This window comes from Pagrus pagrus (genome assembly GCF_965226575.1).
Source record: "Pagrus pagrus genome assembly, chromosome: 1".
In the NCBI taxonomy this organism is placed as follows: Eukaryota; Metazoa; Chordata; class Actinopteri; order Spariformes; family Sparidae; genus Pagrus; species Pagrus pagrus.
In genome coordinates, this window is record NC_140185.1 from 29,078,804 (window position 1) to 29,097,086 (window position 18,283).

At 42.3% G+C, this 18,283-nt stretch overlaps 1 protein-coding gene across 2 annotated transcripts in view; it reads left to right on the plus strand.

Moving 5' to 3' along the window:
- mdga1 (MAM domain containing glycosylphosphatidylinositol anchor 1) overlaps positions 1–18,283 on the plus strand; it is a 186,578-nt gene that overhangs the window by 69,456 nt on the left and 98,839 nt on the right. For both annotated transcript variants that reach the window (XM_084367268.1, XM_084367269.1), the window contains exon 4: positions 4,372–4,546. In XM_084367268.1, the coding sequence (XP_084223394.1) occupies positions 4,372–4,546 (175 nt within the window). The remainder of the gene's footprint in view (positions 1–4,371; positions 4,547–18,283) is intronic.

Genomic DNA, 18,283 nt, shown 5'->3' on the forward strand with positions numbered 1-18,283 from the left:
TGCCGTGAGCTGCTCCTAAGAACATGTTTACTTGCTTGTCAGGGCGCAACGTGGTTGACAATGCAGATAAAGTCTGTTTATCTGATTCACATAAACAGCAGGCGGCCACAATAGCATTCACAACAACTCATCCAAGACATCTCTGCCGCATTGTGAATGCGGCTGTGGCGGAGGGAAACTGATTTCAGCCTCGACTCTTGAATGGAAAGAGCGGCGTTTCAGGGAACTTTCTGGGTTTGAACACAGAAACTTCAAAGATGAAATGGCAACCGAATGACGCCTAGTGGAATATGGAAATGTGTTTCCAAATGGATGCAATACCAGACGATAGGTGGGGGACTAAACTCCAGACTCAAACATGCTTTCCAGGAGCGTAAACAAGGCAGTGTGATACGATTCAAGGACGTGTTATTACTGTTTACTGTATGGCTCTTTCAATGCGGAAACTGCAATGCATCTGTTGGAAACAAATGTAAAGGGATTTATTGAGACAGCGTGTGGCCACTAATGGAATATTTACTAGCCCACTGGGCTTTGGTCAGTATTTTAGTGGATTCTCCAATAACCACAGTTTGAATAGGGCCTAATAGCGCCATCCAATAAAAGCACAAACACAAAGTGGTCCCTAACTTCCTCCCCCAAACACTCTGACAAGGCTGTTTTCTTCTCCTCTCTGTACTGTTCTCCTGTTGAAACATCTGTGTCCTAGACAGCATACAGCTCCCCAGCTGAATACAAAAAACAGCGAACAAAAACCTGCTGTGCTTCATGTCGAGCCGGATCTCAGGGGATCCCAAACCTTCCCTTCGCTTTACACTTCTAACCAAATGTAAGAGCTATTACGAAAAAACGGCTCCGACTCCACAAATGCATCTTCATCTCCCAGCATGAGAGTGTGTGTGTGTGTGGGGGGGGGGAGAAAAGTCTGGGGGAATGTGTGTGTGTTTTTCTAATGTGTGTCAACGGATGTGCATTTAGATCTGATGACAAGCGCCTGTTTGGCTTTCGTGCAAAGAAATACAAAAAGGAAGAGGAGAGGAAGGCACCCGGGCGTGGATAAGATGAGGGAGAGAAAAAGGGCCGGGAGAGATATACCAGACCAATCTGTCGGGACCTGAGTGGAAAAAATAGAGCGGCGTCGCAAGAGAGAAGAAAGAGGTGTAGAGGGAGAGCGAAGGAGGTCAGAGAAAGGGAGCGCAGGTGATGGTTTTAAGCTGCCGGTGTCACAGGCAGATATAGGCTCCTCTGCTGCCTGGCTGTCATCTGCATCGCACACAATATCCCCTTTATTCGCAATATCACCTCTCTCTATTTCGCTTCATCTGCCTCACCGGTGTAGCGACTCCGAGTGTGATGCACTTTTTCTCTCCCCATCACACAGCTGCCAGCGATCCTGTGTATATCATTCCCTCTCATTCTCACTCTCACCCGCTGAAAAGAAGGAAAAAAAAAACTATATCTCACTTACACATGCATTATTTTCTTCCTTCCCATTCCTCACCGGCTCACACTGTTTTTTCTTTCTTCACACACTTTGTCTCACTGTTTCCCTGCATACTTGCATACTTTCCTCGTGCCTTTTACCCCGGGATCTCCTTATATAACAAGACTCTGTATCAGCTCGTATCCTGGTTTCACCCTCACTGACTTTCTGTAATCTTTTGAGTGCAATACATCGTCCTGATCTCGCGTTCAAAAAAAGACACATTGTCGGCAAACAATCAGATTTTAACTGAAATATATTATTGTTTTACTTCCCTCGTTCCACAATCCCAATCGCATAATCTTAACATTACAATTCTTCTAAACTTGAACGTATAATCTTAACGTTCCTGATCCTTTGAGTGTCTCTAAAATGCTCCCTTTCACTCATCTTTTAATCCTTGAATGGAGAGGATAAAAGCTGGAGAACACAGATGCACACTTCACGCTCACTCTCCCCTTTTCTGTCCCTCACAAAAAGGTACAAACTCACGCATACACACACACACACACACACACACACATGCAAACTGGACTCACTAAACCATGGAGAGACGGGGTTCGGTTCATTGCTCACCTTGGCTGGCTGGATCAATGGCAGCCTGCCTCTTGCAAATCCCTCCCACAAACAGAGCTGAATAAACAGACAGGGAGCGTTTACACAGACCCTGGTAATCTGCTAATCCATATAACCTGCTTTCTAACCAACACACACACGAACACACACGCACATGGACGCAGGAGGGAATATGTACGCAGATACTGTGTACATATCCAGGAACACAAGCAGACAACAGTGCATGAAAGCAGGACACACACACACTTCCACACTCGAACATTTGCATGCGCGCATACACAAGCACACACACCATATCAGTGACTTTTGCCCATTATCCTCTCTGACCTCCTCAGCAGGACATGGTTGATAGTCTTGTCGATGTTGATAACAGACCGAAGGGTTAATAGGGATTAATGGACTGTACACACTCAGTCGCACACCCACACACACACACACATACGGGAGCGAGAAAACATTTCAGTGTTGATGAGTTTACAGGCTTTCATGTGTCTGTGAAGTGTGTGTGTGTGTGTGTGTGTGTGTGTGTGTATGTCTGCGTGTGAGTGTTTGTGCATTTGATTAGTCGAGTGAAAGTATCATGTAGCTGTCAGCCGCGCAGCGTTCCCACGGCTTGATGGGATAATTGAAGCGTGAAAAAGCCATATAGAGTTTGTCAAAACTCTTAGTGGACTGAGTTCAGCATCATGGAGCCCACGAGTACAGCGCTTAGTGGCATTAACTTCCACTCTATGGAGCAGTCAGAGATTTTATCAGCGAGATAAAAAAGAGACATGACTGCATTTATGATTTTGATTAGTTATCCAGAAAATTTAATGACCTGCCCAGTGAAATGGAGATTCTTCCTGTCTGTCTCGCTCTTGCGCTCTCTCTTTATACTTTCTATCATTTCAGTTGCTTCATGTAGACACATTTCAACAGCCACTCTTAATAAGACCATAAAGGGTTTCTAAACATGATGTACTGTGTATAGAAAAGGTTTAAGATTCAGTGTGTGGCTGTCTCTTTGTTAAGCATTGATGTATTTTTCAGTTATATTTTGAGACAGCTCCATCTCGGCTGTCCGTCATATTAATTGAAAGTTTGTGTTACATTTTCGCCAGTAATTCTCTTTCCTAACAAACTGACATGAAAGGCTGTCTGGAGGCACACACGCCAACACAAATCAAGGTTAGAGAGGTGGTTTCACCAACAAGTCCAATAAATTAAAGAACAAAATGCATCATTTTTCGTCAGAACGACACATGCCTAATGGTACGTGTCCACAGCGGTTTTCTTGGATGCGTGGGCTCCCAGCTTCCCAGCTTTTCTAGATCTAACCGACACTGGCACTCTGATTACCATGCAAACACTTACTGGCTGCACCTGTATGGACGAACACCACTCGTGGGCCACTGCTCTGGGAATTCAAACAAAAAATATACAAAAATGGTTCACTGAAATGTGTTTCTGGAGACATTGTTAGGCAAGAAATAAGTCATGCTGTTGCTGAATCGGTCTTCATCTTACAGTGGTTATTTATTAATAGTGTTTCAGGGAGGTCCAGAGGCATTGTTTTGCACTGGATACCACTGATTTGCATAAAGTAGCCAAGACCTCAGCTTTATACAAATGCGGAATGGGCAAACGTGACGCCCCACCTCTTGAAATGAATCGCAGAGCTCCAGGAATGCATTGAATGGCTGTTGACATAGACAATAAATGGGGAGTGTAGAAACGATGAATCTTGTGGACACGTACCATCAGAGCATTACAATCACAGCTGCACAGCTAAAAAAACAAAAACATTTTATGGTGTGATGAGGAAACTTACTTACTTAGAAACTTGACTTAGGAGAAAACCGCCATGGTTACAGTGATAGACATAGTAAAAAGAAACCAAAGATGGACTGTCATAAGGATATAAGAAACAAATAGATGAGTCCTTTTCTGAGCACCCCAATATTCTCCTTATGCAGACTTTGTAGCTCTATAAGGCCATCACGCAAAATGTCCTCCTTTGCTCCCAGTTGACAGCGGTCCTAACTCCTGCAGGGCTTTGTTACTAACTATTCTGTCTTTTTGGGGCATTTGCTAACATGTATGTTGCTGTCGTTTTGGGGTCCCACTTCCATTTTGCATTTCTTAACGATGTAATACAATGCAAATCAAATGTCAAAACCTGTTTTTTATAGTCTTTGTCTCTGTTGCAGTTGTAACTTTCTACGTGTACTACTACACTTTGACTGATTCTGTCCTTCAGAACACCTCGCTTTCACCTGACAGCATCTCTGTCAATTCAACATTTCCTCCTCTCCCCCCCGACTCTCCAGGTACGGTGGACGAAGACGGCAGGCAGTGCATCAGACAAGTTCCAGGAAACATCCATCTACAACGAGACGCTGCGCATCGAGGGCATCCAGAGGGTGCAGGGGGGTCGCTACTACTGCAAGGCCGACAACGGGGTGGGGGTGGCTGCCATCAAGTCCATCCGCGTAGATGTGCAGTGTAAGTGGGCAGGGAGAAAGAGGTCCACTTCTAGACCACAGCTGACTATCACTACAGCTATTCCCACCGTTAGAGAGGACTTAGATGGGGGAGAGATGGAAAGATTGGAGGGGGAAAGATGAAAGACAGATTGGATGGATGATGAGATTTCAGGTGGGAATGGCTTCCAGGAGTATCTGATGACTTGTGGTGGAAAGGATGAAAAGCATGGTTGGAGGATTAGGCGGGAAGAGGATAGAGGAAATAGCAGTGCCGTTTTTGAAAAGGGTGTAGATAAGAGAGTGCAACACATAAAAATCACAATTTTAAATCTCTTTTGCTTTTCCTTTGGTGTACCATTGGTTGACTGTATGGATAATACAGGTGTGTTTACTCCACCAATGAGAGTAAATAGAGAACAAAAAAAACTGCTTCATCAGATACTCCTTGGAAAAAAGTGAAGTCTGTGGGACATATCGAGACTTTTGTAACAGTTAGTCCAGGTGGTACGGGCTCCCTAACCCACTGTTTCTCAAGTAAGCATCCGGTCTAAAAAGAAAAAAAATGGAAAAACACAACTTTAAAGTTGGATTATTAGCTGTTCAGAGTGAGACATCTTCAACATGTGTTCGCTCTTTAGCTCTGTCACATCGTATGATTTGCCAGCACCTGCCACTTTTAGTATAAATGACTAATGAAAATGATGATGACCTCTCCAATTCAGACATTATTACAGATTGTCTGTGGACACGCAGACAATTGTGAGAAGCAGTGTTGTGTTGTAGGGGCCCCGTGCTGCTGCTTGATTCACTGCCCCACTGTCCCTGTGAGTCAGGGGCCAGGTCATGGCGACGGGTTGACGCACATTCAACTATAGACCCAACACATCAATACTTCTCTACGGTTTCTTTTTACATTCCCAGCACCCTAAAATCTTTGTCCATCCGTTGCATCAGTTTATTGCACAGACAGTTCCTTCCTTCATTGATTCAATCATTTTAATGGTAGCTTTATAGACTAATAGAAAAAGGCTGATTTTCCAAGGGCCCTATAACACTCAACATCCACTACCTGCTTTCCATTTGCTGAATCCATCTCTTCTTCTGCTCTGCTTCGTGTGCAGTCCAACACCATCGTCTTCAGTCCCTCCTTCAGCACCGTATCTCTTGCTCCAGACTGTGCAGTCGAAAGCATACACGCACATACAGACACACACGTGCTCGCCCAGTGCTTGTCCCTCTAGGATTTGTCACTTACACACCACCCTGCCTCAGCCTCTTAATGGGGCTCTCCCTCCCTCTCTCCCTCCTTCTTCTTCCTCCCTCTCCGCTGTTAGTGTTAGTTCTCCCCAGGCGCCGGCTCGGCCCCTGCTGGGATGCTGGTAATTGCAGGGGGCCTGGGTAGTAAACAGGTTGTATTGTGTGTGTAGTTGTGACAGGTCTGTGAAGCTAACCAGCTCTGACGGCCAATGCTTGTTCAATTCCCCATCCCCCATGCCGCGTTACACCCAGCGGCGGTCAGCCACGCTTCCTACACAGGATGACTTTAGTGCTAGAGCGATGTAACAATTAGCCCGGGCTACCAGGGAGAAAGGGAGAGATGGAGAGAGATAGATGAAAGTGGAGAGAAAGATGGATGGGAGAGTGAGAAAAGACGGGTCTTAAGCAGGGAGGGTGAAGCAGAAACCACCGCGGCTGAGTGTCCCTGAAGATGCAGTTTGAGCAGTGGCACAACGGGAAATATAAGCTTGTATACTCTATTTATATTTTAACGAACAGACAGGTGACAAATTAAAAGACAAAACGACATGTTTTCTTAGTGAGGCGTCGAGCCATGAGCCACCAGAAAAAGCTTCTGTGCTCATGAAGTGTCTGAAACTTGAATGTAGCTCAGAAATCTCCAAAGGTGATCAATCAGATTGAGGTGTGTTGACTGTTAAAGCTATAGAGTATGATTCACCTCGTTTTATTTTCTTATTAAATCTCATGCCAGAGCTTGATGATGAATGAGCCAAAATGTTAACCAGTCTATATCAGATAGGCAAGTTTGTTTTTAACTGTAGGATGGACCGCACGGTACATATCGTGGTTACAATATGTTGAAAAATAACTAAATTCACAGATTTTTCACTTGTCTGCATATACTACATGTATGTACAGTATGTTTAGTGTAATCCATGTGATTCTTTTTAAAGCTGAAAAAGACAATCCTAGGGAAATATAGTTAATTATTGAGTCTCATTTCCGAGGTCGTCAAATGCTGACGCTTTGGGTTGTCCACCGTCGTGGTGGCTCTGTCCGAATACCAGCCTCAAGCGCCAATATTTGACAACCTTGGAGCGAGACTCAATAATTAGCTTTCTTTCCCTAGAAAGATATTCTTCTTCAGATTTTATAGACTGGTGTCATAATTTGCTTGATTGACAGGTAGAGCTGTAACGATTAGTTGAAAAAAATCAAACATTTGCTGGTTCAAGCATGTTAAATATAAGGATTGGTATAATAGCAAATGACACAGAGCAGCTGTAGTTGGCGAGTTGAGAGTGAGACGCAACAATCAACTTTCTAACAAAATGGACTTTTAACAGCTGACAAGGTGGCAGCTAGTTGCAAACACAAACTCCAGACTCCAAACTGCCCTGTCAACAACCAGTAAGAAACGTCGTGACCATGTCTTTCTACAAAGGCAGTACAGGAGAAACAGAACAGTATGTGCAGAGGTAAAGAAAAGACAATATCAGTTTCCATCTTGCTTAATTCAACCTAAAGGGGACTCCACATTTTCATGGAATAACTAAGCAGCAAGTACAGAAAAAAAGCTGAAATAGAAAAGAACGGTGATGGATTGAGGCTGAATAGTGTCGGAGTAGTCATAATTTACACTCAAAGAAGGGGGGATAGAGGAGAGAAGAGGAGATAAAAGAAAGGGGAAGACAGATGGCGGAAGAAACAAAAAGGAAAAGGAAGACAGCGAGAGGAGAAATTTAGGCAGGGGAAAGAGAGACGCACATAATAAGGTAGATGCACTCATATGCTTTTCAATTTGGATGCATCCAACAGACCAGTTATTGGACTAGAGGGCAGAACATGTTGTTACCCGCACAAGGGACAAACACGAGCTTCAGCTCTCCCTCTCTCTCTTTCTCTTCCTCTCAATCACACAATTTCTGTCTTTTCCCACGTCTCAGCTCTTTTATCTGAAATGACCAGGCGCTGCACTTTCTATTCACCCTTTATTTCTCCTCCTTCTTTCATGTTGTCCTCTCATCCTCCATGTTTTCCTTCCTCCTCTCCTTCCCCTCCGAACCACACACACCACTGCGTGATGAAGCATTGTGGGGTTTTTTTGTGTGTGCGTGTGTGTGGGTGTATGAAGTGAGTCAGCTGGGGTCTCTCCCCTCTCAGCTGTGAGGCTGAACCGAACACAGCGGTCTCTGGCTCGAGGTCATCTGCCCTGCATGCGGCTTTAACTTTGCTTTCATATAGTCGCATGGCTGCAAGCAGGCATGCAAGAAAGCACACACACACACGGACATACAAACACAAATGTACTCATAGCTCACTCTTTTATATGTAATGCACACGCACACACGTATTTTGCATGTAGATACATACACATGCACACTCAAATTTCTCCAATATGTCCAAAAGCACACACGCGCACACCAAACACACACACTCAAAGTGCAGTGTGTGAGGGTGAGAGGAGGAGTATGAGGAAGGATGAAGAGTGGAGAGGCTGAATGATTGAAACTGAAGAGACAGCAGAGGAAATTAATGGAGGGTTTCAGGATTGGAGCAAAGAAGCATATTCAATATTCTGCTTGAATACAAGGCACATACAGCGGCTGAGTATCTCACTCAGTCGTTCCTTTCCTCCCTTTTTGTAATTTTGTTCTCTTAACTACAGTAGAGCTGGGCAATATATCGATATATATCATTATCATGATATGATATATTTTAGATGTCGTTACATTATGATATGGCAAGTGTCTTTTCCTGGTTTTAAAGGCTGCATTAATATAGGGAACTTCCCAGACTCTTTTTCTTGTTCTAATACTTGCCTTTACCCACTTAGTCATTATATCTACTTACTGATGATTATTTATAATGAATGTCATTGTGTTAATATTTTAGTACCAAGTACCAGCCTTCATCTCTACAATAGTGTTGCAACATCGATACAGAGACAGAGATTTTCAAAATGTAGAGCTATGTATCGCGATATAGGCTAACAACATAGTAATATTATTTGAAGACCATATCGCCCAGCCCTATTTCTACCTACCCTTTTGTTTTTTTGATCTAAAACTCACACACACAGACCATCTGTACAATTTCCTTATTTTACTTCTATACCCTGAATCAAGCCTGTGGATCGGTTATTAATTAAGCATGTCTTTACTTATTAACCAAAGGGATTTTTGAATAAATCAGTTTGTACAGAATATTTGATGCCAGCCAGCTTGTTTTCCATATGAAAACAAGCTTCGGTCGTCAAATTATAAAGTTTATGGAATGTACCTAATGAGCAAATACAAGTGAAACTATGCCTACCTGCTTTCAGTCTTCCCTTTCCAATTCCACAGTCAACACACACAGCAGTCGTCCTATTAATCCACACCCTCTTAGACTGGCTGCACTGATGCATTTCACTCAGCAACACCTCATCCACCTTGCAAACGTCCTTCTTTCCCTGTTAGACCTCCATCACATGGGGGTCATCTGTATCAACCAACTGACCAATGACCTGGCACTCTAACCACTGAGGCAGTGGGGCAGTGAGCTGGCGGGGTTTAACTTTGAGTAGCCTCTACTGATGGGATGGACTTGGTTCAGAAACCCAACCAATTATACTTTAGTGTATATCAGACACAAAAAGAAAAAGGAAACAATGGTTGTCTCAGCTTTGTTCAGATCAAGTCCTCTCTTCAGGATGTGACCAGGTAAGTGGAAAAGTGTTAATTATTTGAGTGTTGATGGCAATGTTGTGGCAGTGGAGGGTGAAGATGATGATATTCATGATGCTGATGCCTTTGCGTGATGTTTTTTTGCTCTTGTTTTAGTCATTGTTTGTTTTGCTCTGTGAAACTGTTTGACTCAAGACTCCAAAAAACAGAGACAACAGACTTACCCTGAAGCAGGGGTTTTCAAAGTCTGACACTGTGGGGCCCCCTCAGACAAAATCGAGACAACTGCTGTTTGTTCAGTGTTCCAGAAATATCACAACAATGTCAGTGGGACACTCTGAGCCTCAGTAATATCACGAAAATATTGATAGTGCAAAAAGTTCATATTAATGGATTCTGTGACTCCTTTTATCCTCTGTCTTATTTCCATCTGGGGCATAATCATGAATAATCAAGTTTTTGCGAACTACAGGGGATGTAAACAGGAAGTTTAAGGTTACCATGAGGTCAGTGAGATGTCTGTGGGCTACAGCTAGAGCAGTTTTTTTGAAACAATTTGTTTATATTTTGGAAAATTGGCATCACGAAAAGTTTGCCGGATTGGCTGTTAGCAGTTCCTGTTTGCAGTGTGCCCATACTGAAGAAAAATATAATTAGCTCAGTTAAGTTCTGGAGTTACAGCACCTTTTTTCTATGGTTTCTACATGCATTTATATTATGCTATACTGAGCTAGTTTAGGTCACACTGAATCTATACATATCATGTCTGTGTTCACATTTGACTAGTAATGACACCAAGCAGCTGTACTATTTCTCATGCAAATTGTGGCAATTGGGCCCTAAGAGTGCTCCAACTGCCTCCAAGTGCTGTTCGTCACAAAAACCGCTGCATCTCCAACTGCAGAGCGTGTTGTTGAGCAATAAAAATCAGTGGATCGAGCTACAGTAATACCCCCAAAAATCCATTAACATCTGGCTTTTGTCTGCAGTGAGAACGATAGGCATCCATTCCTATGTCAAGTGACACTTCAGCAGTCACAAGTATTTATCAGCTTCAACTCCAATCGGCAGTGATGGAAACGTGACACCTGCGTGACACGCTAATTATCGCCCCTTTGCTAGCAAAATGCTTTGACAGGTGCTGAGGTTTGGCGTGTGTATACTTTTCCATCCAAACACATTGTTAAGTCGGCATTGACCTCGAAAAGAGTGACTGAAGTAAAAGGCATAAAAAATAGTAACCACATTGTAAATCGCCTCCATACTGCATTGGGGAGGGAGTTAATTGCCTGCTTTTTGCAGGTTTGCCTGCACACATAAATGCTAATGTTGGTGTAAAGATGGAATAAGGAACGTCTTGTTCTTAAAATGTATATAATGTTTTAGAACATTACATATGCTTTAAATATACCACAAGTTGATCAAAAAGAAACTTCCGGCTCAGCTGATTTCCCAGGCAAAGAAACTGGCTCTAACCTCTTGTAGCATTGACAGTAATGACCATATAAGTCAAAGGAGTATAATACCATGAATCCCCAAACGTACACAGGCTCCTTCACAGCTTCGGCAGTTATCACCCTAACTGTCACTGGCTATGGGAGTCAATGGAAGAATGTGTAATCTCTAGAAATAGTCCCACAGCAGTAATACAAGTGCTCTAGAACTGGTGTTTTTGACAGCAGCACACAAACACACACACACACACACACACACACACACACACACACACACACACTTTCACACCTATAAACAGCAGGCTAGGTGGCATTTAGTGTGTCCGTGTTGGCCAAAGTCTTCTGTCACAATACGGACTCTGTGCCTCAGGTTGATTCCAGTCCTGGCTGGAGCGGGAGGAACGGGCACTGCCGCTGCTGTCGGAAACGCAGTAAGCACACAGAGCCATGTAAACGCACATTTGGTACAAGCTGCGCGCACACACACACACACACACACACACACACACACACACACACACACACACACACACACACTTTGACACCGAAGGCAAGTAAACTGTGTTATAGACAGGAAGAGGTGGCTACAGGTAGTTTGAAAGAAGCTTTGACCTTTAAGTGGGTTCGAGGCTGAAGCTGCAGGGTGAATCATTGGGCCGGTCTGAGTCACACACTCGCACAAACTTTCATCCCTTTGCTCATCATCTCATTTCTCCTTCCCGAACTTTCTCTGTTTATCTTCCTCACTGTTACTTGTTATTACTCTCTGCTGCTCTTTCAATATATATTTCTGTTTGTGCATGCTTCTTTGTGATTTGGTTGGGTTGTGTTTTCTCCGTCGTCTCTGTTGGATTGTCTCTTCTACTTTTGTTGGTTTCGTCTCCTGTCCAATTTTCTGGCTTATTCCGGCTGTGTGTATGAAGGAGTGGTCATTGCTCCCATGCTGCTCGTGTTATTGAGGGAGGTGTATTTTAATATAGTTTATATGGTTGTTTATTTTTTCTTCTAACTTCACAGTTGACCTTCACACCATGATTTGATTGTGTCTGCAGCACATAGTTACAACAAGTACATTAGAAATATAGCAAATTATGTAAAGTTCCTGGTGATCTGGAAGTTATACTCGGCCCAGGGAAATGCAGTATGTTCTGTTGGTTTTCCCAGGCAAAAGTCAACTCGGTATTCTACTTTCCACTTTGCTCTTTCTCAGCAGATCAAAAAGTCTCTTTTACCTAATGCATTTGAAAGAGCCCTCACAAGTCTGCCAGAGTTAGACAGCGTGCTTTGTTAATGACCGTGAATTCCTTGTGTTGCCCAATTTGCAAGAAAAAAATTATTCACTGGCGGTGCATTTTGTAAAAGGGCTGTCTTCCTCACGGTCGACATTGTGCTTTGTCACAGCACTAAAAGCACAGGTGTAACTAATCACAGTAATGAAGGCTTTGGTCCATTTAAGTGTGTCAAGGAGCCAGTATGTTCAATAACAGGGTGCCGTGACCGGAACAGCTACAATTGAATGCAGCCATTATCAGTTCCACATATTTGACAAATAAAAATGTCTGTAGCGAGAAAAGTCCATTATATTGCAGAATGAACCTGCAAGGCTGGAGGTTTAATGTGTGAGATTTAAATGTGTGTGATGAAGAATAAGATGCACAATAGGGACATACTGTACAGACGATAGTGACATACGTCGTCATTCAAAAGCAAAACCATGCAGTAACCGCATTTCTCTGTATGTATTCCCTCTGACGTCTGCTTTTGTAGACCTGTTAAAGTATTAAAGGAGCCCTATTATGCTTTTTTTTTTTTCATTCATTCATTATGTAACGTAGTTTCTTGTGCATGTAAAGGGTCTTGAAAGTTAAAAAGCACAAAGACCGCGACAACGGGAGCTCCTCTCTCCCACAGAAAACACTGCTCCTGAAACGACTAGTCAGTTGGCAGCCTTTCCTTCTGTGACTTCTTGACAGCACGGTATATCATCATGTCACACATTTGTGTAATTTATGCCTATAATCACGGTAGAAGTGAAGCTAACTGGAAGCTGAAAACATGACAGAGCCTACAAGAGACACGGCGAGCGTTGCTGGCTCAGGCGGCCATGAGATGACCAATCAGAGCAGACTGGGTATTCGGAAGGGGGGCCTTAAAGAGACAGGAGCTAAAACAGAGCGCTCCGGACTGAGGGAGAAAAAGAGAAAACTGATTTTCTCATACTGTTTTTTGAGCATTAAAGCATGTAAACCTCAACTCAACTCAAGCCTCTGTAACATCAAAAGATTTGCAAACATTTTTCCCTTGGATTGCTGTAAATTGGTAACAGCTTCTTGGTATCAACTGTCACAACAAAGCAAGTTCCTATGCATACTGTAACAATTTACCAACGGATGCACAATACAGATACAATACATGGTTAATTATCACTCACAAATGCAATGACATAGACACACTTAAGAAGCCACACATAATACATAAGACATTTTCATTTAGCAGTGAATTTGGGAAGCCTATAATCAAGTCAACGTGTCACTGCCGCTTATTTGTCACCTTTCATTAATGCACACTGATGCGTGCAAAGGCGCCAGACTGAGAATATAACTGCTCATATCTACTGTTCCTCTCTACATGGGTTTTTACATTATGCTATGTTGCATACATAAGGGAATACAGGCAGTCAACCTCATGTTCAAGACTTGCTTCAGCTTGCATGCAGAGCATTCATCTGTCCACACTGCCAAGTTTCATCTTCCTCCTCGCCTCTTGTAGTCTGACGTACTTGTTGGCTGCGACAGAAGGAGATGCTTTAGTCAACCATAATAATTTCATAACATTGTATAATAAATAAAGATGGCACATTGGCTCAGCGGTTTGCACTGTCACCTCACAGCAAGAAGGCTGGACATGAACCCAGCTGGAGCGCTCATGTTCTACTCATAGTTGTGTGGATTTGCTCCCGCTGACAGTCCACAGACATGCAGGTCAGCTGAATTGGACACTCTTGTCTGTCTCTGGGCTTCAATTTTGTGCTCTGTGATTTTAAGTTTATTTTTCTGAAATACACATAATTTATGTAATACAGCAATTTGAAGGAGATGCCACTAATGACACGACGCAACAGAGAAAAGAGTTGAAGGGCAGAGATGAAAAGGAGTCTGAAGAAATGAGATTAACATGAGTGGGTACATTTCTTTTGGCATGGATAAATAATTATCCCTAAACTCTAAAAAGAAGTAGTCTCAGGGTGATCTCCTCAAGCTGAAGGACATTTTAGACAAATTGATCTTGAATATGTGTTGTCCTACACAAACCACGTCCTTTCTACAAACATCCTTTTCAAAGGAGCCCATTCGGGTCTTAGAATGGTACATGGAGGTTGCTTTGTGTCTTGACAAGTGCTTTTATTTCAATTTAAAATATTCTGTGGAGTTCCAGGAAGATTGAGAGCTGTTCATTTACAACTGTTGTAAACATCTTCATGTGCTATTCATGCTTAACTGTTGTCTATTGTGTCTTAAAACTTTCCAGGGGCAAGAGTAGTCTGGGTTTTTTCCCATTATTTGTATCTTATTGAAATGTTTCTCTAGCTCTCTTATTTTATTTGTTAAGATCTGTCTAGACTAGAATGTTGCAGGGGAAAGAGCAGTGTGGTGTGAACTGGCCTGTCTCAGCTCTACTCAAGACCGGCTGATGGTGTTGCCAGCCAGGGGCAGACTCAAGATATTTGAGGGGCAGCGGCGTAAAAATATAAAGTGCACCAGCTGTATAGAGTGGGGCACCAGCGTGCAGAAAGGGCATTGGAAGGGCACCTTAGTGTGCACTTTATCCAGTTTTTATCTACCATTGGGGCATTCAAGAGGGCACTTTCGCAGCGTTTTTTCGAAAATGGGGGCACCAGGGGGGATCGCCAGGCTCATTTATATTTCAAGGCGTAACAAATTATATCCAGCTGCAGCATGCAGTCAGAACAGAGGTAAAGTGAGTCGTTGTAGTGATGATATGCCAGCGCGATGTCTAGACGTAGTGGTGTGAAATGGGAGGTTTTCAGAATGTTGCATTGCAAGAAATTGCACGTTTAAATTTGTCTCGTTTTTTGAATCTTTGGTCCGAACAGGGCTGAAGAGCTCCAAGCCTTTAAGGAGGCTTTCAGTAGAACAGATAGTACTGTAGACACTGAGCTCTGATTTAGTCTATTGTCTTTCCCAATAAATACAGTTAAAGACAAAACATTTTGGTGGGAGTAGGGTGAGGTGGATTTGTTGTGGGATTATTTTTTTGTTTTTGATTTCTGCTCAATATTAGATTTAAGATGTATTTCAGCCTATAAATGCTGACTGCAACCTGTGTCCATGGGTTGAGCCTTAACATGTAGACGCTTAAAAAAGTCTTTCTAAAAAGATTTTCTAAAAAAAAAGGATTAATTTGTAAGTGAAGTGCACAACTGAATGAAAAAAAAAATACCATGGACATGACCTTGATGCCTTCAGTGGTAGGTACAACCCTGGGAGCTAAATGGGTCCTGCATATTCTGACGTACACAAATCCTAACCTTAGACCTAACATTACTGCTTTTTTTTGTTGTTTTTTTTTTTAAATGCCATTACCGAGTGTCCACTTGAATACCTAGCCTGCACATCCACATTGCGATTTGCACATTGTGAGCTGTCAGTGGCTATCTAGGGCAGTCTGTACCAAAGGCTACCTGCTTTAAAGTAAAAAATGTTCCACTTAAGTGATGTATGGTGCAGCTGAACAGTAGCTCATTGAGTTTAATATGGTGCTAACACAGTCAGGGTGAGGGGTCTAGGTCCCACTGGGCCCATCTCCCAGAAATGTAAGCACTCATACTGTACAAAAGCAGCACGGCACTTTGGATTAAACCATCTTTCGCAACTGCATATAGTGCACTGATGGTATGTTGAGTATGTTGTTGAAGCTCATAATAATTTTACTTTCATTTAAAGAATGTGCAGCATGTACTCATCCCGTCCTCAGCCGAGGTGTAGAAAGCGCATATATGGCTGTGATTATTATAAGAATTATAAATGTTGATTTCAAGTAGGGGAAAAAAGGCTATAATTTAAATAAATTCTCCTTGACTAGCGCAGCAGTGGTAGGGTAAGCGTTAGGTGCAGTGTGTAAGAACTGGCAAGGGATATCCAAATAAGGGGGAGCATTTCACCTGAGAAATGCTCACTATACTCTTTGCTATAACTATCTTTGGCTGTACCTGCTGTATTAGCTGCCATTAGTTAGTTAGCTCAGTTAGCCATGCAGCTAGTGGCCCTATTAAGTGACCGAGTCTGTCTGGACTGAGAGTTCAATGCACAAGGGAGTGTTTCTGAGTTTTTTATTTAGTCATTTATTACATTAAAAACTTGAGAGCTTGTGAAATGTAGCAATTTTGCTGCTCGCATACATCTCCCAGCTGAAACTGTGTGGCGCTTTACTATTAGACTATCACCTCTTGAGGTACAAAGGGGTGATAAGACACAGGACGGGCCAGGGCTAAAGTCAGCATGCTTAGAATTCACATTTTTACGTTTCTTTTCCACAAACTTGCAACAACCAAAACTGTTGATCGCTGACGAAACACAGACATCGTGTAATGCCAGTGGTGTTATACTATTGGCTCACAAAGGTTGTTAGAAGCTGGAACCACCTGTCAGAACTCTAACACAGATATAAACAAAACAATCATTTTGGACCTGACACTTTTCTTTAATTAATAAATCACAATCATTTTAATGTTTTCAAGGAAAACAGATACTTTTATTCTGCACCTTTCTACAAGTTCTGTTGATGTGTTATTTATAAAAAAATATTTGTCTCCAAAAAACGTTATCAATGACCTTAACAAAGCAAATACTGTTGATGGTAAATGCTTAACAGACTGCCTCTGTAGCAACTGTCTCCTGCTGCAGCAGTGTACTTGAAATGTTAATAGCTGCCAAATGCTAAGTTATTCAAGTTGAGGTATAAACTCAGAGTAATCTAGCACAAGGCCAAAAAAAAAAAAAAAAAGCTTCCCCTGCACTCCAGTTGCTTGAAACACATTGAAAACTGGAAGGACGGCACAGTCAACAGTTTCACTTAAACTCTGAGGTTTACAGCTCAGCATAGATTTGAAGCCTCATGTTGCTGTGTTGATCCATCAGAACAGACTGTATTGCTATGCTACATTGAGTGTTGATTATATGCAGACAGCCTCAGGCTTCTCTCAACAGGACATTGTTGTGTTTTGGCCAGGAGGTTGTGAATATATAACAACGGAAATACACCGCCCTGGCCAAATTATGTCTTTTTTTTTTTTTAAGTCTGTTTTTTTATGCCACATGTCATATCTGGAGATACTGATACAGATCCATACTAAAATATTATTTTGTTGGTTAGGTCTAAGTTTACAAAAGCATACGTGTCAAATTCAAACACAATCACATACCCACCGTTGCTTTAATGTCTTCTTGTTCTATATTGCGCACGTCTACTTAGTAATACCATCTAAAAAGAAACTCATGTTATGGCTGGACATGAACTTGATATGACCCCAGATAGCAACTGATTAAAAAAAAAACTTGATGTAGCATCATCCGAGGGAGTGCTGTGCAGCTGATATCCAATATTAAAGAGCAGAATATGCACACTAATAGACAGGCCTATCATTCATGTTCTTTGCTCTCTCTTTGCATTTAAAAGATTCTCATTACCACTATCTCACCTCCAGTCAAATATGCAAATGAAATAATTTGACTCGTAATATGAAGTAAAAATATACCTGCACCATAAGGCGCCAGCCGCTTCCCTCTGAGTTCTCATTTGATCTTTGTGAGGAGGAGAATGTGATTATTATCACCTCCGCTGCTATCGTATTATCATCATATCGTTGTCAGATCCACTTCAGAACTAATATGATGGAAAACTAAGGTGGATTTCATTACCAATCACATATATCCAAACCGTCTCTTTCAGATGAATGGCCTTGACTTAATAAGAAGATACAGAATGTGTGTATGTTTGTGTGTCTGTCTGTATTTCAGAGGAAAATGAATTTGTACAGTAATTGAGTGTGTCGAAGTGCATGTGCTTGACAGTGTGTATGCTAAGCAGCGACAGGAGGACTATTGTCACAGGAAAATAATACATCTCTCTTTCTATAAAATCTAATTTTCTCCCACAGTGCGTCCTATTTTTATGACTGAACAGGCAAAAGATGTTCCAGAGATATGGGGCAGCAGGGAGGTATGAAAAGGTGAGGGTGCTATTGTCCCGTTCCTCATGAATACATATCTTTGATTAAGTTCATCATTCTGATATTTAAAGTCCTCCGTAAAAAGGGGAATGAGAGAGATTTTGTCCCCCCGCAACATTCGGCTTCATAGGCTCTCTCGTATCTAC